This window comes from Myotis brandtii, unplaced genomic scaffold (genome assembly GCF_000412655.1).
Source record: "Myotis brandtii unplaced genomic scaffold, ASM41265v1 scaffold2579, whole genome shotgun sequence".
Classification (NCBI taxonomy): domain Eukaryota; kingdom Metazoa; phylum Chordata; class Mammalia; order Chiroptera; family Vespertilionidae; genus Myotis; species Myotis brandtii.
The window spans coordinates 182,061-203,961 of record NW_005359798.1 but is presented as its reverse complement, the minus strand read 5'-3'; the positions used below and the strand labels follow the sequence as shown (position 1 = coordinate 203,961).

The following is a 21,901-nucleotide window of genomic DNA, read 5'->3' as shown; positions in this document are numbered from 1 at the left end:
TAAAAAAGAAAAAGAAAAGGTGATGTGAGCCCTGTCAGCGTGGCTTAGTGGTTGAGCATTGACCCATGGACCAGGAGGTCACAGTTTGATTCCCCATCAGGGCACATACCTGGGTTGTGGGCTTCTTCCCTGTTCGGGGGAGGGGGGCATGCAAGAGGCAGCGGATCAATGATTCTCTCTCATCATTGATGTTTCTCTCTCTCCCTCTCCCTTCCTCTCTGAAATCAATAAAAATATATATTAAAAAAAGAAAAGGTGATGTAATGATATAAACAGAGATAGAGGTCGAGATAGATGGATACAGAGAGAAAGAGATTAGAAGATGAAACACTAATTTCAAAGGTGGAGGAAGGGGCCATGAGCTCAGGAGTGGAGGTGTCCTATAGGAACTGGATTCTCTCCTAGGAACTCCAGAAGGAAGTCAACTTTGTTGACATGACACCATGACTTTTTTTTAAAGTACAATTTCCATTTATTTTTCCCCCAGAGAACTTTTCTTCAGTCCTCAAGGACTTACCTCCTTACATGGGCTTTGGTGAAAGTGGTGGGGCAGCACCCGCAGGTCTGAATCCGGTTGGTCCTTCCGGGCTTCACAAGAGCGATTCCTTACTACCTTGCTGTGAATGGCACAGCTCACACAGTCATGTACTTTCACATACAGCTTCGGAAGCACATAGACGTTGAAGACCCTTGCTTTGGAGATGTCCCTAATGGCTGTGGCTTCTACTATGTTTCGAATGACGAACTTCGTAATGGCCTTATCCTTGGGCACACATCAGGTGCAGTTGGTGCAATGAATAGGCTGCACATGACCACAGCCTTTTTTGGCATGACCATTATTCCTTCTTTTCTTGGTCATCTTGGAAACGAGGACCCAAGAGAGAGCTTGACTTTTACCCTTGTAAGACTCCTTGTCAGTCTTCCGACCTGCAGAAATGTAAGATAATAAATTTGTGTTGTTTTATGACAGTAAAATGGTGGTGATTTGTTACAGCAGCAAGTCCAGAGCCCTGAGGAGATAAAAGGTCTGCTCCTTTAAGAAATGGAATAAGTGTGACCTTCTTTTCTAAAAAGGAAGGAAGAAAGGAAGGAAGGAAGACAATGTCCCAGGTTGTGATGTCTCTGTATATTGGTGCATATCCAGGGTGAACTCCACATTTGTTTGTGAGTGTGTGTCTGATGGTGGGAGGCCTAGATCTGTTTGCAGGTGTATGAACCAGGTGTGAGGTCTCTGATCTCTTTGATGGTGTGTGTCACAGAATTTGTGGGCCCAGCTGTTTGGGGGTGTATGTGCTAGAAGGGGAGGCCTCTGATCTGATTTTGTGTACAGGTCCCAGGACATGAGTTCTCTGATCTGCTGAAGTGTGTATGTTCAGGGTGTAAGGATTCTGAGCTCTTTGTGGGAACATTCCCTTTGCTTGAAACCTCTGATCCATTTCTGAGTTTATATCCCAGGAAGTGAGGCTTCCTGTCCTGTTTGTTTGTGTCTGTCCTGTGGTATTCATGAGACATGTTTTCTGGTGAGTGAAGCAGGGTGTATGTCCCATGGTAGGAATCCCCTCATCTGCTTGTGGGCACTTGTCTGATAATGTGAAGATCTGATCTTTTTGTTTCAGGTGTTTTCCCAGGAGCTGAGTGGTCTGATTTGTTTCTCAATGCATGTTCTAGGTGTGAGGTCTCTCATGTTATGTGACTGTATATCCCAAAGTGTGAGGTCTGAGCTGTATGTGGGTATATGTTCCAGGTTGTTGGATGTCTGATATCTTATGTAGATATTTGCAAGCACTTTTTGTTTTGTTGTTAATCCTCACCCAAGGATATTTTTCCCATTGATTTTTAGAGAGAGTGGAAAGGAGGGGGGGAGGGAGGGAGGAGAGAGAGAGAGAGAAAGAGAGAGAGAGAGAGAGAGAGAGAGAGAGAGAGATCAATGTGAGAGAGACACATCCTACATGCACCCCTACTGGGGCCAGGGATCAAACCTGCAACCCAGGTATGTACCCTTGATTGGAAATCGAACCCGAGACACTCTGGTGCACAGGCTGGTGCTCTAACCACTGATCCATGCCAGCCAGGGCACAAGCATTCACTTGTTTGCTGGGATATATGCCATGAAGTGAAATTCTTATCTGCTAAGGCAGTGGTTCTCAACCTTCTGGCCTTTTAAATATAGTTCCTCATGTTGTGACCCAACCATAAAATTATTTTCGTTGCTACTTCATAACTGTAATGTTGCTACTGTTATGAATCATAATGTAAATAATCTGATATGCAGGATGGTCTTAGGCGACTCCTGTGAAAGGGTCGTTCGACCGCCAAAGGGGTCGCGACCCACAGGTTGAGAACCGCTGTGCTAAGGTGTGTATGTATATATATAGTCTGGGATGTGAGATTTCTGAGCTGGTTCTGGGTGTATGTTTCAGGATGTGAGGCCTCTGATCTGTTTGTGGGTGTGTGTCCCACATTGACAGCTCTGTGATATGTTTCTGGGTGCATTTCCGTGCATGTTGTTTCTGGGAGGATCTCTGTTCGTGGGTGTATATCCAGGATCTGAGCTGTCTGATCTCCCTGAGTCTGCACACCCCAAGATTTCAGGCATCTGTATTTATCTGCTGAATTTACCAGCATGTAAGGGTTGTAACTTCTTTGTTGGTTCATGCTACAGGATTGGAGATATCTGGTGTGGTTTGGGTTGTATTTCTCAGATCAGATCTTTGATCTGTTTATGTTTGTATTTCACATATATGAGTGTGCATTCTCCTTGGGTGTGTTTGTAAAAGATAGGAGGTCTGTTCTCTATGTGGTTATGTCCCAGTCTGTGAGATCTGTTTGTGTGTATGTCAGAAAATGTGCGCTTTTTCCTGCTCTCTGTGTGAATATGTCCCAAAGTCAAAGATCTAGTCTGTTTGGGGGTCCTAGAATGTGGGTCCCCGGTCTCTTAGTGGGGTATATGTCCCAGAGAGTGAGTTCTCTTATGTCTTTGTGGGCTTAATTCCCAGAGTGTGAGGGCTCTAAGCATTCTTTGGTAAATGTCCCAGAATGGCTTTCTCATCTTCTGTACGTATGTCTCAGGGTGGAAGGTCTCTGATCTCTTGGGAGGTGTATGACTCCAGACATGAAGTCCTTGAGCACTTCATGGATGTATGTCCCAGGATGTGATGTTTATTTTTTGTGTGTATGTGTGTTCTGTTTGCTCAAATAATGGATCACCAAATATGTCCTCACCGCATTCTTGCAACTTGTTAATATGTTGTCTTACCTGGAAAAGGGGACGTGGCAGATACATAGTAGGCAAGCATCCTGAGATGGGCGGTTATCCTGGATTATCTAGGACAGGGGTGGGGAACATCCGGGTCGAGGCCATATAAGACCCGAGAAATCATTTGGTCTGGCCCTGCCAAGACATTAGGGGTGAATTAATTAAATGTTTGACCAAACATAGCAGGTTAATATCTTTTGTTGTTATTAATCCTCACCCGAGGATATTTTTCCATGGATTTTTAGAGAGAGTGAAAGAGAGAGGGAAAGACAGGGAGAAACATTGATGTGAGAGAAACACATCAATTGATTGCCTCCTGCATGAGCCCCTCATGTCCGGGGAGGAGCCTGCAACCAAGGTACATGCCCTTGACCAGAATCGAACCTGGGACCCTTTGGTCCACAGGCCAACACTCTATCCACTGAGCCAAACCAGCTAGGGCTAGCAGGTTAATTTTTAAGATGATAATTTTGTATGGCCCGCAAATGATGTTATAAATATTCAAATGGCCCTTGGCAGAAAAAAGGTCCCCCACCCCTGATCTAGGAGGTCCCACTTGTAATCACAAGGGTCATTACAGGAGGAAGGCCGAAACTTCAAGATCAGAAAAGACTAAGTGACTATGTATGTCAAGACAAGGAGGGGCATGTGATGAGGGAAGTAGAGTCATAAAAATTGATGTGACGGCAGAAGCAGAGGTCAGAGAGAGATTTGAAGCTAAAATGCTGGATCCTCTGATCTCTTTGTGGACTTTGTCTACCACCTGGTGTATTTTTCAGCATGTGGAGTGTCAGACTTGATTGTGGGTGTATGTTGCGGGATTTGAAGTCTCTGATCTGTTTTTTATGATCCAGGATGATGTCTCTGAGCCATTTGTTCATGTATGTTGTTGGATGGAGGTCTCTGACCTGTGTGTGGGTGCACGTCCAGGTGGCAAGGTCACTAATCTTTTTGTCAGTGTATATCTCAGTACGTGAGCCCTCTACTGTGTTTCTGGGTGGATTCCCCTATATGAGGGCCGATGTTTCCATGTCTGATTTGTAGGTTTTTGAGGTGTCTGATCTGTTGGTGTATGTCCAAGGATGTGAAGTCTCTAAGGGGTTTATGGTTGTATTTTCCAACATATGGGATTTTTCTGAGCTGTTTGTGGTATGCATTCCAGAATGTGTCTCTCTCCACTCTGTGTTTTGTCGGTGGGCCTCTCTGATCTGTTTATGGCTGTCTTCCCAGGATTTTATCTGACATGTTTCTGGGTGTGTGCCTCAGGATCTGTTATCTGTATTCTCTTTGTGGGTAGTTCCCAGATATGAGGTCTCTGATTTGTTTGCCGTTGTTTGCTCCAGGATGCAATGTTTATGAATGGTTTATGGGTTGTGTTTTCCAGGATTTTATGTCTGTGATCTGTTTGAGGGTGTGTTCTAGGATGTGAGGTTTCTGATCTGTTTCTGTGCATATTTCCCAGCATGTGAAGTCTGTAAATATCTTGAAGTCTGTAAACTATATGTCCCAAGATGTGATAACTCTAACCTCTTCGTGTATATTATCAAGCTTTTGAGGTCTCTGGTTTGCTTCTTGCTGTTTGTTCCAGGATATGAAATCCCCAGCTGTTTGTGGGTATGTTTCTCAGGGTGTGTAGTTTATGATCTGTTTGTGGGTATATATCCCAGGGTTTAAGGTCTCTAATCTCTTTGTGAATGTATTTCCCAGGATTTTGAAGTGTATTTCCTAGAATATGCATCTCTCTGATTTATTTTGCTGTATGTCAAAGGGTGGGCAGTATCTGATCTCTTTGTGGGTGTACATTCCATGGGGTGTGCTCTGATGTTTTGCAGGCGTGCCTTAAGATAGGAGTCTCTGTTGTAATTATGGGTGTTGTGTGCTAAGACCTGAGTTCTCTTACTTCTTTTGGGTTTATGTCCCAGGATGAGAAGTCTTTCATCTAGTTCTGTGTGTCTTTCCAACTTGCAAGCTCTACTGTCTGTGGGTGTATGTCCAAGGGTGTGAAGTCTGATCCATTTGAGGGTCCGTGGCCCAGGGTGTCAGATTTGTGTGTGGGTGTCCATCAGGATGTGAGATATCTCTTATGGTTGTTTGTCTCAGGTGTGACAGTCTGTCCTTGTATGTTTGTCAACAGTGTGTGGTCTCTGGTCTATGGCTGTGTGTCCCAGGTTGCCACCTATTTTCCTTTGATCTAGCATGTGAGGTCTCTGAGGTGTTTCGAGTTTATGCCCCATGATTTGAGTCTCTGGTCTCTTTGTGGGTATAGGTCTCAATGTGTGAGCTACCTGACCCATTTGGTTTATTTCCCAGGATGTGAGTGCTCTGATCTGTGTGTGGGTGTATGTCCCTGAATGCTATTTCTCTGAAATATTTGTGGGTATAAAGCTCAGTTCATGTGGTAATTTTTGTGCATATGTCACAGGGTGTGGGGTCTGCTCTTTGGGATCATTTATTTCTCAGAATTTGAATTCTCTGAGCTGTTTTTGTGTGTATGTCTCAGGGTGTGAGGTCCCTGGCCTGTTTGGTTGTGTATGTCCCACGATTTGAGGTCTCTGAATGATTTGATGTTCTGTATCCAGCATATTAGTTCTCTGAATCCTGGATTCAAGAGTTCTGAGCTTTTTCTGGTCTACATTCCAGGGGTGAGTTCACTGAGCTGTTTGGGTGACTGTCCTACAATACATGGTCCCTGAGCTCTTTTGGTTCGAGAGCTCCTTGACCTGTGCGGGATATATTTTCAGGTATGAAACCTCTTCCTCTTGGGAGGTCTGTCCCAGGGTGTGACTTATTAGGGGTTTGTTCCAGGGTACTGTCTGTGAGCTTTCAGTGGTGTGTGTGTGTGTGTGTGTGTGTGTGTGTGTGTGTGTGCACATATGCCCCAGTTAGTTTTTCTGAGCTGTTTGAAAGCCTTTATTTTGTGTGTAAAATCTCTCAATGCTGTGGTGGTGTCTGTGCAGAGTATGGTGTCTCTGAACTATTTAGAAGTCTCTCTTTTCAGGTCTGAGGGCCCATAACCCTCAGATGAGGACTCTGATATGTTTGAGTGTCTGTGCTCAGGGTGTGAACACTTTTGAGCCCATATCCTAGGGAGGGAATGAGTTCTCTATGATGTTGTGACTTTTGTCCTCGGTGTGATTTTTCAGAGCAGTTTCAGAATCTGTTTCCTGAGTTTGATGTCTGCTGTTTCAGACTTCTGAGGTGTGTCCCCGAGTGTGAGTTATCTGATCTCCGTATCCCTTGGCGGTGAGGTCCCTAACTGTTGGGGTGTGTTTCCAAGAGCACAGTACAGTGGGGCCTTGACTTATGAGTTTAATTCATTCTGTGACGGAGCTCGTAACTCAAATTACTCGTATGTCAAATCAACAGTGAACAAGTGAGACACGTGATGCTGGGCTGATGTTGTGGCGTTCACTATGACGTTTGCTGCGCCAACTAGTGGTGGGGTATCTGAAGCTGGCTTGTAACCCGAATTTTAGCTCGCAACTCAAAGCAAAAGAGACGAGAGATGGCTCGTATCTCGAAAAACTCGTTAGTCGGGACACTCGTAAGTCAAGGCCCCACTGTAGTTCCTATTGAGGGAGTCTCAGTTCCAGAGTCTGAGGTCTCTGAGTGGTTTGGGGTTCTGTTACCAGTGTGATGTCTCTCAGGTGTTTGGGGGCGGGGGGTGTCTGTGTACAGGTGGTTATGTATGTGAGCTGTGTGGGGATGTGTCCTAGGGTGCAAGTTGTGTTAACTCCGAGCATTTTGGCATTGTCTGTCTAACCTGTGGGTCTGCTTTGCAGATTGTGAGGTTAATGAACTCCCTGAGAGTTTCTGTCCCATAATGTGAAGTACTTGAGCTGTGGGGGCTACGCAGCCAAATGTGCTGTCTCTGAGCTCTTTTTGTATCTCCCAGGTTAGAAGTTCTCTGAAGCCCTAGCTGGTCTGGCTCAGCGGATAGAGCATCGGCCTGCAGACTAAAGAGTCCAGGGTTCAATTTCAGTCAAGGGCACATGCCCAAGTTGCGGGCTCGATTCCTAAAAGGGGGCATGCAGGAGGCAGCTGATCAATGATTCTCTCTCATCATTGATGTTTTTCTCTCTCTCCCCCTCCCTTCTCTGAAATCAATAAAAAAATATTTTTTTAAAAAGTTCTCTGAGTTGTCTGAGAGCCTGTGTCCACAATGTAAGGTCCCTCTGCTGCTATGGGTCTCTGCTGTTTGTGGCAGACTTTGCACAGAATGTGAGGTTTCTAGGCTGTTTGATCTCTGTCAATTCTGGATATGAGTACAAAGGGTAAGTTCCATGAATGGTTCTGAGGTCTGAGTCCAGGGTATGATATTTCTGAATCATTTGGAAGTTCGTGCTTACAGTGTGAAGATTCTGAGCTGTTTGGGGACTTGAAGCCAGGATGTGAGGTTTATAAGCTGTTTGGGGTCTGTGTCCAGGTTGTGTGATCTCAGACATATTTGGGGTATCACAAGTGTGAAGTCTCTAAACTATGTAGAGGATTAGTATTCAGATTTTCAGATCTTTGAGCTCTTCTGCAAACCAAGTGAGGCCTCTTGGGGGTCTCTCGGTATATGAAGGCTCTGAGCTATTTTTAGGAAGTCTGTGTCCAGTACATGACCTCTCTGAACGGCAATCTGTGTCAAGATCATGGTCTCTGAGCTGGTTCAGGGCCTGTGTTCGAGTGTAGGACTTGGGAACTCTTGGGTATTGTGTTCAGGGTATGAGGTCTCTTAGTTGTCTGGTGGTCTGGAAGAGGATGTGAGGTCTCTGAACTATTTGTCCATCTCTCTCCCAGTGTGTAAGTTCTCTGAGGAATTGGTGGGTCTGTATCCCTGGTTCTGAAGTGTCTGAGCGTTGTGGGGGTCTGTAGGCAGACTTTCAGATGTGTGGGTTACAAAGCTTGAGGTCTCTGAAGCATTTGGTAGTCTTTCCTCTGGTGCCCTATTCTGAACCATTTCGGGGTGTCAGGTGTGAGGTCTCTGAGCTATACACAGATCTCCTCAGCGTCAGAATTCTCTAAACATGGCGCTGGGCTGTGAGATCTCTAAGCTCTTTGGGGTCTATGTCTAAGACTTGAGGCTCTAAGTTGTTGTGGCACCATATTCTAGGGAGTGAGGTCTTTGGTGTGTTTAGTTTTTCAGGATGTCTCTGAGCAATTTGGGGGTCTGTGTCCAAGAAGTAAGGTTTCAGGATCATTTAGGGATCTGTGTTCTGAGTGTGAGGTCTCAGGTGTTTGGGGTGTGACATCTCAGCTGTTTGGGGATCTGTCCCAGGATGGGAGGGCTCCAAGCAGTCTGGGAATCGATTATCAGGGTGTGAAAACTCTGAATAACTTAGATAACAGTATCCCAGGCTGTGAGGTCTTTGAGATGTTTGTACATTTCTATCCCAAAAGAAAGTTCTGTGATGTGTTTGGGGTCCAGATCCCAGCACAGGAGGCAGCATTTAGGTCTTGGGGCTGTTTGCGAGTCTGGCTCCCTAGTTTTGGTGTAGCCTGTTAGTTATTCAGGGCCTATGTCCCAGATCTCCGAGCTGGATCCCAGGTGTGAGGTCTCTGAGGTCTGGGGTTAGTACCCAGAGTACATGTCTGTGAGCTGTTTGGAGGCCTATGTCCTACATGCTGTGTGTGGAGGTCTCTTAGTTTTTTAGGATTCTGTCACCTGTATGTCAAGTCTCTGAAATCTTTGGGTAAGTGTCACAGCATGTGACGTCTCTGAGCAAGAACAAAAGGCACAGCCTCACATTCAGGTTGAGGGATGATCAAAACAAGTATATCTGAAACATCATCTCCTTACTCTCCACTTTCTACCCTGGTGCACATTAGGTGCTCAATAATTATTTGCAGAAATTGTAAATACAACAAAAATACACAATTTTCTGTTTGAATGGAGTAGGCAGGCTTTGGGTTCAAAGTCTCTAAGAGCCGGGAGGGCCCAGCTAGAATTGTATCATATTTCTGTATTTCCACCGTATTTATTTCTCAGGTTATTTTTCTTTATGGCAAATGATAATGGTTTGTCTATTGAGACAGCAATGGATTTAGTTTGCTTTTTCAGTGCATTTTAAAATTTTAAGTATAAAACAAGCTTCTTTTAAGTCAAGATGTTACGGAGACAATGGTGGAGGTGGTATGCTGTGGGGGTGTTCTAGTCAAATGGTTGAGGTTTGAGGAGCATGTCCCTGGGTACCCCAGCTCCCAGCCTCTCATCCCCCCAACCCCACCTACGTGAGGTCTTCAATCCCCACACCTTGGTTTGTTCAGTCAGCAACTCTTTTTATTGATGCCTACCCCAGGCTGGGTCGGGCCAAGAAATATACAAGAGGAGAATGAGATTCAGTCCATGCCTGAAATTCAGTCTAGGGGCAGGGAGCACAGACACACAGACAGCCACACAGATCTGGTGGCAGGGCACAGTCTCACAGAGGGGCACTCTGGGCACAGGTAGTCAGGGAAGGCTTCCTGGAGAAGACCTCACAGGGGAAGCAAGGGGTGAGGCAGCCATCAGAGCCTTCGTCTTCTGTACATCTGTGGGCAGGTAACTTTTGAGACTGTACTTGGCCTCCTGCCATATGGGCCCTTTCCTAGGATCCACCTCCACAGTTTTTAAGGCTTCCCTGAGACAATCTATGTAGACCAGGTGCTCAGCCCAGTGCCTGGCACCTCAGCACCACCCCATCAATGCACATTTTTGTCCTAAGTGCTATCTACAGCCTACCTAGGTCTTGGTTCCAGCTCTGAGTAGTCCCAGCAGTCGTCACACGCCGACGGGGCTCCCAGGCGCCTTCTGTGCACCTCATGGGCAGAGCTCAATCCCAGTCCACCTTAAGGGTTCGGAGAGTCTGGACTGCCTTCCTCTCATTGGCCAGTGACCAGTGAGCCATGGGCATCCACTCTCCTTCCAGTGGCATGTGGGCAGCTACTTCTGGGATGCAAAGCCTACATGTGAGCATAAGCAGAAACCAGTCCCCAGCCCTACAAACCCTCTTTCTTTCACCAAGTGGGCTGGGAAGTCTGAACTCTGATGTCAGCCTGCGCTGGGGCGGCTTCCACACTCCTGGAGCAGTAGGGAGAGGGCCTGCAACAGACCTCTCAAGCTCCAGGCTGAAGCAGGTGAATAACCATCTTTCTATTCTGGGGCTGGGATTCACCCCTGGGACCCCCTTGATAGGCTGTGAATCTCAACTGCAGAAACTCCTGATGTTGACAACTTACTTCGCAAAATGGGCAGAGGGTTGTTAAGTGCAACCCATGGAGCTGGGACGGGGAGAGGGGATTTCTGAAAATCAGTCCTCACCACAACCCCGAGCACAGGGCAGGTGGGGGCGGATGGAAGCAGGCGGGAGGCCCTGGCAGTCATTCCTCAACAGGAGGGCAAGTGGGTACAGGGGTGGGTGAGATGGGCTTTAGGCCCCCACAGTCAGTCTGGCCTCAGATTTCGAAGGGCTAGAAGAGGTATTTGCGGCAGGATTCAGTCCCACACTTGCATTCAATACGGACCCGCTTCTTGGGGGAGCCGGGGAGCACAGCCAGGCCAAAGTTGGAGTCCATGCGGGTGCTCTCCATGTCCACGGGGTCCACTGTGGAGTCACACAGCCAGGGAGGGCAGGAGGGGGGAGGGGACTTGTTAGAAGGCCTAGGTGTAGTGTCCCACTGCCCCTTTACCATGAGACCCAGGGATCTTGGGGGCTGGGAACAGGTCTGGGATTTGGGTCAGGAGGGGGGGTCATGGAGTTGGTAGTTTGGGGCTGGGGCCAGGGCTTAGCACTAGAGGGTGTTCACATGTTAGGAAGATGGCCAGGATTTGGGGGTTATACGGGGGAAAGGAAGATGGCCAGGGGTTGTGGGGAGGCAGCGGGTGTTGGGGAGAACCAGGAGGGTTGTGGCAGGCAGAGGTCCGGGAATGAAGGGTCACCTGGGCATCAGAGGGATATCTGAACTCTCCTGCCAAAGATCCCCTCTTGAGTGTCTCAGAGGTGGCTAGTTTGTCAAGTAGGGGACTGGTTGGAGGCCATAGGGTGTCCAGAGGCTTGGAACGAGGAAAGCCAAAAAGGGTTAGGAACAGGGAGGGTTGGGGGACTGAGGATATTTCAGACAAGATTGAAATCAGGAGAAGTATTAATTCTCAAGCCAAACATCTTCCTCCCCCAGGAGTCTTGGGAGAAGTTGGTCCAAGGGCTGGGAATGAGGGGACCCCCAAAGGGTAGGCAGGGGTCCAAAAGTCCAGATGGGAGATTGGGAGTCAGAAAGAGCATCTTAAAGCTCCTTGGGGAGGGGTCTTTGTGTCCCATGTCACTGTGTGCCCCTGCCCCCAGTCCCTTGACACCCCCACCTTGCATGTTGTAATCAAAAGTGAGCTCCTCGCCTGCCCAGATGGTTCTTGTGGCAAAGAAAGCAATGCGGGGCAGCCGCTCATCAAGGTTGTCTATGAAGACGTTGTACACCTGGAGGTTGGGGTCGCACTGGGAGAAAGAGAACAGCAGGAGGGTGAGGAGGGGCCCAGCCTGCTCCTCCCGACCCTCGCCCACCTGCAGGGTACCCACACTGTGGTTGACAAAGTGGGAGATGTTGCCATAATAGGCGGCATCCACAGTGTACACATCCTCCACGTAGTCCAGGTCGAAGAGGTATGTAGCACCCTGGCGGTCGTAGATCTGGCCCCGCCGCTCCGCCTCCTCCGAAGTAATAATCTGGGGAGAGGGTCGTGGGAGAGAAGGGATTGGTCAAGAAGGCTCAGGAAAGCCAGCACAGTGCCTGGCCCCCCAGGAGGAGAAAAACAAGTGAGCAGGGAGGCACCCCACCCATGTGGCTGGCAGGCATGGACACATGGGACGCAGTGAGGCAGAGGGTCTGTCAGTCCTCCCAGGGGGCTGGGCCTCAGCTGCCCACCACCCATCCATCCTCAGGCCTCTGGATAGTCTAGGGCAGCGGTCGCCAACTGGTGGTCCGCGAGGTCCGAAAGGTTGGCGACCACTGGCCACAAGGTCTAGTGGATAAAGTAGTCAGTCAGACAGACAGACACAGATATAGCCCCATCATGAGACCCATAGTGAGATATAGGAGATGCAAATCAAGGGCAAGAAAGAAAAAGACTCAGGGCTCAACAGAGAGGGGAGAGGAAAGCAGGGAGAATGAGAGGCTGACTAATCCAGGGCAAGGGGGCCTGAGGCTTCACAGGACCCAGCACAAGACAAGACAGCCTGTACAGGGCCATGTGCACAGCAGTGAGAAGGACACAGAGAAGCAGAAGAGCCCTGCATTGGTGGGGACAGGGAGACTGAATGGGAGACTCAGACAGGAGAGCTAGAGGCAGAGTGAGAAACACAGACAGAAGCTTAATATGAAAGATCCAGGTCCAGAGATAAGACCAAGATCCCTGAGAATCTCAGATGCAAGAAAAAGGCTGAGGCCAAAAACACAGAAGGAAGATGAAAGAGAGGAGACAGGAGCTTGGGTAGGAACCCCTCCCTCAGCCCCGAGGCTATGGAGTGTCAACTACTGGAATTTAAGATGGCAGGAGACATTTCTCAAAGGCTGGGTCCCCTGCTAACCTAGTAAACATGAAGCTGCTCCATGATCCTAGCCCTGACCTGTCCTTGCCTCCCAAAGGCTGTAGATGGATTCTCCACCCCACCGACATCCAGCCCAATCTCTCCTCTCCATCCCTCAAGTTCCCTCTTCCCCCTGGGGCCAACCATAACAGCCTTCTGGTAATCCCCACGTGTAGCTGACCATGCCAGTCCCTGGTACCTAAAACTACCCATGCCTCAGCCTAGGGTCCCTCCAGACCAGGCAGATCTTTCCCTCTCCCAGGATTCTACCCAGCCCTCAAAAACAAGTGCCAGCAGTGTACAGCACACAGCAGACTCACAAGAAATGCCATTTTATTCTTTCTAGCCCAGCAACCTATACCATGTCCAGCAGTAGTCCTACTGGCAACTCAAACACTTCCCCCTACACACACACACCTTCTTCCTTCCCTCTCCTTTTGTTGCAGACCCAGTGCCCATCACCAGCCCCCTTCTGACACTGGATCTACCCTTGCCTCCTTTCTTGCTCATCCTCATGCCAGCTAGGAGCCACGCTGTTTCTTTCAGATCTCCCCTTCTAGCTTTGACCACCCTGTTTTCTCCACTCTGGATGGCCACACTAGTGTCCTGTCTCCTACCTGCCTCTTACACCATCACCTCCAGCCTGTCCCCTGTCAAATGCTGATCAACAACACCTTTAGGAGAACAAGATTTATCCCTCAGATGACACTGCTCACTGCCCCATACTCCAGCTTTTCCTTCAGGAACCTGGCTCCCCTGTAGCCCAAGGATTTATTTATTTATCCACTCATTCATTCAGTGGGTTTTTCTGAGGCTTACCCTGTGCCTGGTCCTAGTGCTCAGAAGTCAGTGTCTGCAGGGGCAGGCATGGGTCACAGTTGGGTGGGGGAGACAACACAGGAACCAGGCTCGGTCCTGGCCCTCAGGGGTCAGTTCAGTGGGGGAGTCACAGGGACCAGGCCCAGTCCTATCTTTCATGGGTCAGTCTTGTGACAGAGAAGAGATGGATTCAGACATTCACAGTGAAAGAATGTGGAGGGTTTCAAGAGCAATGGGAAAGAGAAACACCATCGAAAGCAAACTGCAGGTCATAAAAGGGCTGTGACACTAGATTGAAGAGTGGGGACTCTCTCCTGAGGGACACAACAGGAGGCACAGCAGCATTTTGAGGAAGAGGACGGCAAGGCCAGTCTCCCTCTACCTCCTGGAGAGCACGCACTATTCTTTTGTGGTGGCAGCTCCAGATGTTACTTCTCTGTGCAGCCTTCCTCAATCTCCCAGTCCCCACCCACCAAGCCTCTCTGAAGCCCTAGGATCAAAGGGCAGCCTCTGCTGGGCTTCCAGCATACTGGGTGGTGTCTGAGCCAGCTTTTGCCTTTCAGCCCCTCCCCAACCAGAGGGAATGCCCCACAACTTCCCCAGTCTCATCTTCCTGCCTGTTCTGCCCCTACCTGCTCTCCCTGTCTCACCAGGAATGAGTCACACTGCAAGCCCTCCAGGGCACAAACCGTTCCTGCTGTCTTCTTTTCAGTCCCGTTCTGTAAGGGTTGGGCCACCCTGAAAACTCAGGAACAAATCAGTTCGTGTTTCTGCTTCCTAGCAACTCTCCAGAATGACTGCGGAAGATAGGTGGGCTATAAGCTGGCAGCTTGGAAAGGGTCCTGACGTGAACAGAACCACAAGACTCTGCCCCCTCCCAGATATGGGACCCTAAATGTTCTCTCCCTACACCTGTTTCCTCAGCCAAAAAACAAAACAAAACAGAAAACAAAAAAATCCACCAGGTCTGGCAGGGCACCAATTTTAAACACTTGGGCCTTTTTTTTTTTTATCCACTTGACTAACTTTCTGACTCTGAGCCCTTTACTATACTACTCTAGGCCTCAGTTTTCCCATCTGTAGAATGGGGATGACAATGACAAAATCCCAGCCAGACAGGGGCTGTTGTAAAGATTTGACAAGATGAGGGATGTGAAAGGTGCTTCTGTTTTCGTTTCAGTTAGGAACAAAGCAGTGTTAGGAGAGGTTATGCGTTCTTGTCAAAATCTAGGATGCTCCCTTTATTTTATGTGCCCTTTCCCCAAGAAAGGAAAAACTGCTGCTTATTAAATGATATGCAATCATTTAATTAAACTAATCGAGACTCGCTGTCACTTCAGAGTTTTTAAAATAAGAAGACAATGTTTTAGAAAGGATGAAACAGGCTATGGCTCTCTGTTGAGTGAGGGTAGGGATGTTCTGACAGAAGGTAGAAAGGTGCAAAGGAGAGGAAGGGCAGCTCGCGTAAAGGAACTCTCAGTGCAGACACAGAGGTAGGAGAGTGAATGCCGTGTCCAGATTGTAGGATAGGGTGGCGAACAGGTATGAGATGTGTACCCTCGATTGTATAACACTAGGTAGGGTCTGGGACACCACCACGTAATCAAGTCAATTAATATTTCTACAATGAAATTTATGAATAGTTATACCAAGTAAGAGAAAGACTATAAATATGCCTAAATCAGGTCCAGTTAGGTTTTATAGCCAGATGGGTTACAAAAAACTTTTGGGTTTCTGAATTTTGGAATGTAATGGCTAACACTGATTGGAGACTTACTCTATACTGAATAGTATTTAAATGCTTCACACATGATAACTGTTTTAGTTCTTACACAAGTGTATCAGGTGGGTGCAATTATCATTCCCATTCTACAGATTAGGGGACAGACACAAAGCGGTGAAGTGACAGCTGATGAGTGGTGGAGCTAGGTTTCAATCTTGGGCACCAGGCTCCACCCTCCTGCCCATTTTGCCATGCTGCCTCCTCAGGAGGATGCAAGATGAGTTTGGCTCTGGTAGTGTTTGGGGGCCTCTGTTGCCATCAGGAGATCCCACAGGTCTGAGGGTATTGCAGGGGGGCCTGGAAGTTGCTGAATATAGCAGGAGGGAGGCTAAGAAATAGCTCAGAGAGAATGTGTGGAGAGGAGGAAGAGGAAAGACAGGGAACAAGAGGGTCCCTGGAAACCCTGATGTTTACAGTGTAGAGGAGTAAGGACACTAAGGAAGAACAGCCAGAAAAGTACCCGGCCTAGGGGATTTTGGGGTGCCTGGGGACTGCAGATTCTTCCTCCTCTTTGCCTCAGGATCCTGTGTTGTAGACAGCCTTTCCTTAAGATCGTCAGTAGAGTGAGGCTAGAGACACTATCTGTCCTGGACTTCCTCTAGGACTGCTGGGCTCCTGTGGGGTCAGGACACCTCCTCCTCTAGACCATCAGAGGCTCTGGAGTATGCACACATCCTCCTCCAGAATGGTGACATCCCTCTGAGGTGTTAACATCTCCTCCCAACTGTTAGCATCCCTCGGAGGTCTAGACACCTCCTCCAGAGTGTCAGGACCTAAGGGTGTGGACAGTTCCTCTAGGCTTTAGGGTCCTCTTGGGTGTAGACCTGATCTCCTTTTGACAGTCAAAATCCCTCTGGGGTGAGGACACTTCTTTTTCTTGACTGTCAGGACAGGGTGGGTGCGGACACCTCCTAAGGCAGACCACCAGGGTCCTCTGGAGTGTGGAGCGTTTGCTCTTATCCTCTAGGTCACTCTGGGATGTGGACATCTCTTCCTGCAGATTGTCAGGACCCCTCTGGGGTAATGCCACCTCCTTCTTCTTCCAGACTGTCAGGTCCTTTGACATGTGGACATTTCCTCCACCAGACCGCCAGGATTATCTGGGGTGTGGACATTTCCTCATCCAGACTGTCAGGGTTCTCTGCAGTGTGGGCTGCTCTGCCTCCAGATCGTCTCTGCCCCTCAGGGCAATGACCCTCTCTACTTTATAGTTTGTCAAAGTGGGAGCCTGTCCTCTTCATCGGTTTCATTACTACTGTGTAGACATCCTCAGGGGTATGTCCCTTATGCCAATTTCTATCACTTCCCAATCATAGCAACCCCTAAGAAACCTGTGGAAATATGGAGGAATTTGGGGTTGTCACCATGACAGGGCACACTCATGGATTTAAATGGTCCAGGTCCAGGGATGTTAAAAGTTCCTCAATGCATGAGATGGTCCTACATAACAAAGAACTGCCCCACCCCAAATGCTCAATGCCTCCCACCTTTGAAAGTGACACTACAGACACTTGCTAGTTATTCACCCAAATCCCTGTTTTTCACCTGGGCACATAGCTAAGTTATACTTCTCAGCCTGCCCTGCATGGAGGTAAGGCCAGTGATTCGGTTCCAGGCAGTGGAGGTGGACAGACGTGATGTGCACTGTGTCCAGGCCTGGCCCATTAGGAACCTCCCCTTCTCCCCCCACTCTTAGTCTACTTACCAGGCAAGGCTGAGGATCACAGGCAGCTCCAAGGCTCTCAGGCATGGCAAAGGCACAAGAGGGAAAGAGCCTCGTAGCCGCACCACTGTATAGGACGCTACCCAAACACCCATGCCAGACGGTTACAGGAGCAAACAGATTTCTCATGTGCAAAGTCACTAATACCTGCGAGTTGTTTGGTCTGGCAGCTAGCCTGCCTAATATAGCTGGTCTTTCCAGTATCCTGCAAGTCTAGAGGAGGAAGCAGCCAACCTCCTTAAGGCATGTCTATGTCCTACTCCTAACTGTTCTTTTGTGCAGATTAGTAAAAGGCAATCTTTCTGGGAAGACACTGCTTAGCAGTAAGCCGGACCCTTGAAAAATGAGAAATGCCTTTTCAGGTAACGCAACCTTGTGCAGACCACACGGCCCATTAAAAGGAACACTGACTGGATTTCAGTTCCCACTCTTCTCTTTGCTAGGTACCCTTATGAAATCAACCCAGTCTAGAAGTGTTTTAATATGCTTTTAACTACCAGCTTGGAATACTCTCCCCTGCCAGGATATCCCTAGCCCTTGGGTTAAACACCACCACCACCACCACCACCACCACCCACATTTTCCACAGGGAAAGCAGGAAAGTTGCAGGCACACTGTGATGAGAGCTGGGCGCACACAGTAGAAACACAAGGTGGGGAGAGCTGCACACACACGCATGGTCCTGACTCCCTACCTCTCCCACGTACTCCATGACGAAGCTGTTCTTGCGGATCTTCTCCAGTGTGCGGACGCCCCAGCCACGCCCATCATCCGTGCGGAAGATGCAGAGGTTGTAGCGGATGCCCTTCTGTACCACACGGTTGGGGCAGTCATAGCCACAGCGGCAACGGGAGTTGCACTCGTAGATGGGCAGCCCAGCTCGCAGCCGCACCTGGCCCTGGTCATTGTAGGCAAACTTGTGCAGCGATGCCCCGGGGCAGCAGCCTCCAGCAGGTGCCCACAAGCAGTCCTTACACTCACAGCCCACGGCCACCTGGTTGAGGGTGATGCCCTCACCAACGCGGTACTCGTTAATGTATACAAAGGCCCGAGGGGGGCCATCCAGATCCACCTCATTCTCCACAGTGATGCGTCCCAGATGGTTGCGTTTGGCATTGAGCTCCTGCTCCCAGAGCTGGAGTGCCCGTCTCTGCTTGGCCTTCTGCACCAGGTAGCTGGCCAAGCTTGGGTCCAGGTGCCGGGGTGGCTTTGACCGGTGGCGCCGTCGGACCAACTCTCGTTCTAAGTCCTTGTGGAACTGCTTGAGAATGCGCACACACTTGAGATTCTGCCGTGGCTCCCAGGTACTCTCTGACTCTGGGTATCCACGCCATTTTACCAGGTAATACTCCTGTTCCTGTTGGGGGGACCAGGGGGATGGGGGCCACCATAAGTGGCGAGACCCTTGGGCCAGCCCTCGTGAGACTTCCATTCCAAAACCAATGGATAACACCCAAACCACTCCCCACCCTTTTCTGGAATGGCTCCATGCATTGGTTAAAAAGCATGGGCTCTAAAGCCAGGATCAGTAGGTTCAAGTCCTGTTCTACTCATGCTGTCTAAATTCTAACTTTTTTAAAAGTAATTTTAATTGATTTTTAGAGAGAGAAAGAGAGAGAGAAACATCCATGTGAGAGTGAAACATTGACCGGCCACCTCCTGCATGCCTCCGACTGGGAATCCAACCTGCAACCTGGGCATGTGCCCTGGGAATGGAACCAGCAACCTTTCAGTGCATGGGACAATGCCCAACCAACTTAGCCACACTGGCCAGGGTTAAATTCTAAATTTTAATTTTATCTCCTAAACCTACTCCCTTCTCTGTGTTCCTCATCATTAGTACCCTCTGCTAGCAGCTCAGGCCCCAACTCTTGGGAGTCATCCTTGACTCCTTTCTCTAACATTCCTCACATCCACCCTCAGCAAATCCTGTCAACCTCACCTTCAAACTACATCCAGAATTCGACCACTTCCAACCATCATCACTGTCACCACTATCACCACTCGCCTGGACTGCAGCAGTGGCCTCCTCACTGGTCCCCTTGCTTCTGCCCTTGCCCCTATAGTCTGGTCTCCAAACAGCAGCCAGAGGGACCTTCTCTTGCTGGGGGTGGCTATAGGACACAGTTTAACTACACAGACACCCTGGGCACAAATTCTAAACCTTCATTCCCTAGTGGTATGGCCTTGGACAAGTTACTTAATTTTGCTGAGTCTTGGTTTCCTCATCTGTAAATAAGGGGAAAAGCTTAAAATTTTTGGTTAACATTCATTATGTAGCATGTACTGTTCTAATGTACTGTATTAACTAATATAATCCTCACAACTCTATATGAGGTAGATAATACTAAGCATCCCCATTTTATAGATAAGGAAAATAAAGTAAAGAGAATTTGCATTAAGTATCCGGGGGTTACACGACTAGGATTTGAACTGAAGCGTGCTAACACCAGTCTGTTCTCTTAACTATCCTAACATTACCTCCTGTGGCCATGATAACAGTTCCCATTTCACAGTGTTGTTGGGGAGATTAAATGAGTTTCTGAGGGAAAGCACCTTGCACAAGTGCTCAATAACCGTTAGCTATCCTCATCCCCACTCTTGGGCTCAGCAGCTCAACTGGTTTGTATTCTTAGAGAAGTGGGAAGAGAAACTTATTTGGGGATTCATCCTGGCTCCCGGCTCCCTCAGAATGTTACTAGGTTTCTCCATCAGTAAGACAGGAATGAGAAGAGGGTCTACTAATCCTATTTTTTTTAAGATCAGAGAAGAAAATTCCATTTAGAATCAAATGCAGACAGTAGGGCAAGGGAGCAGGAAGCCAGCTTCCTTGAGACACCCCTGCCCGGCCATGGTCACCCCAGACTCACGCGGATCTTCTTGTAATCACACAGGTACTCGACTTCAAAGTCATAGAGATTCCTCTTGGAGATTCCGAGGGCAGGGCATGAGAGCTTGGCCAGGCGGCACAGGTCCTGTAGCTGATTCCAAGAAGATTTGCAACACACACTGCAGCCTAGAACACAAAAGACATTACTGGGCATCCTGGCAAAGCCAGGAGTCAAAGAGTACACCAAGTCCTCCCTGGGACTTCGAAAGAACTCCCTCAGAGTCAGTGAAACCTAACCCAGAGGTCTTCCAAATGCTGATCTTTCTACCACAAAAATGTGCCAGCTCCTTCAACCCCAATGCTCACTATCCAAGTCCACTCCTGGAGCAAAAGAACTCAAAGTAGGATCTGCTGCATGGATTGTCCTAAAGGAATCTATTCCCAGAGCTCCCAACTCCCTCTATACTATTCCTAAAACTGCCTGCAAAACCATCCTAGCATTCAGGACCTAATCCTCCTCTCCTCTACACTTTGCAAAAAGAGAACAACCTCCCATCTAAGGAGGAGCATTGCCCCAAGAGTGTAGGTGGTATGAGGTTAAAATATCCAGGGCACCAAACAAACTGGAAAGACTGGTCAGCAAGCCCTGATCTGAAATCCCTGGGGACCAGATGTGTTTTGGAAATTTTTTATTTTATTTTACAAGTGTAGTTCTCGGTATCTCCCACATATTACCTAACACCCCCAGTGTATTCAGGGGCTTCAAGTCATAATCAAACACTTCAATAATTCTGCAGCAGAAGTCTGAATTTTCACATTAAATAGGAGAAATAAAGAGGTAAGGTAGCGTGACTGAATAGTCCCACCTTATAGTCTAGTTTTGCCACTGAATGGTGCCAAACTTAAGTGTTCAGAGCTTTTTAAATTTCAGAGTTATGAATAAGAGAGTGTGCAGTGGTGTTAGATTACAGGAATACAGGAAACCTCATTGAATGATTACCTGGGTGCCTTAAACCCACGAGGTATATTTTTTCACACTGCATTTTGAGTTTCTCAGCCACATCCACATTTCTGTGAAGGGTAAAGCTTGCCCACAGGAATTCAGGAACAGGCAAAGCAGTAATAGGTTAGTGACAATGATTCTTTAAATATACCTGGGATGTTTCTGGGGCTACCAAAAATTTCCAAGACACACAGATCCTTTTTTAAAAAGCCTTCTGATTCAAAGATTCAAGGTACATTCTGAATGTGCTTTAGAAGCCATTTTCTCAGATCATTTCACACAACACATTATAAACGTACAGTCATTCCTAACCCTGTTAATATTTTCTACCTCCCATTCAAAAAATAAAACATTGAAACTCATGATGAAATGCTCTAGATGTCAACCTCAACATGTATAAGAGCTCTGCAACATTTCGTGTGCACTACCCCCTACACACACAGACACACAGACAGACAGAGACACACACACACACACTTAGGCCTAGTGGAGACACGGCCTGTGCCCACGCCTTCCTCTCCCTATGACGTCTCTCCCTTTCAAATCCCTTAACTTGCATTTGAACCCCCACTAAAGTGGTCCCAACTCACATCTCCAGCTGCTGGCGCCGCACTGACCACAGGTGGAATTTCCTATCCCTTAGCGTCCCCCTCCACACTCATGGAACCCATCCTCCCCGCAGCTTTCCTCACCCAGAGGAGCCCCCCCCCCAATATACTGAGAAAATCACCCCTTTTCCCCCTGCACACGGAGGAGTCCAGCTCTCCCATTCCGGAAGACCCTGCCCCTCTTCCTGAGGGAGTCCTCTCTAGCGCAGCCCCTTCCCTCATCACGCTGAGAGGAGATCCCCCAGCACAAGATCCCTCCGCCCCCCACTCTCCAAAGGAGGTTCGTCCCCTCCCCTTCTCTCTCCTTCCGGCGTCTCGCGTGGACACCCAGGTAACGGTC

General features: G+C 48.4%; 1 protein-coding gene and 1 pseudogene across 3 annotated transcripts; both read right to left on the bottom strand.

The window, feature by feature from the left end:
* Positions 1 to 448: 448 nt before the first annotated feature.
* LOC106726381 lies at positions 449 to 10,063 on the bottom strand (annotated as a pseudogene).
* Positions 9,500 to 21,880, bottom strand: SUV39H1 (suppressor of variegation 3-9 homolog 1 (Drosophila)). Of its 3 annotated transcripts, XR_001362448.1 has the most exons (7): positions 21,684 to 21,880; positions 19,991 to 20,136; positions 17,815 to 18,477; positions 11,788 to 11,934; positions 11,577 to 11,706; positions 11,160 to 11,273; positions 10,738 to 10,824 (listed from the first exon to the last, which is right to left on the bottom strand). XR_001362448.1 is itself a non-coding variant. In XM_005868001.2 (6 exons), exons 1-6 carry the CDS (start codon positions 21,781 to 21,783, stop codon positions 10,691 to 10,693), a joined length of 1,320 nt encoding a protein of 439 aa, XP_005868063.1. In that variant the 5' UTR covers positions 21,784 to 21,877; the 3' UTR covers positions 9,500 to 10,690. The 3 variants fall into 3 exon arrangements, 2 of the variants coding, with proteins under 2 accessions (XP_005868063.1, XP_014396532.1); XM_005868001.2 differs by lacking the exon at positions 11,160 to 11,273 and having other exon boundaries at positions 9,500 to 10,824; positions 21,684 to 21,877; XM_014541046.1 differs by having other exon boundaries at positions 10,744 to 11,273.
* Positions 21,881 to 21,901: the final 21 nt, after the last annotated feature.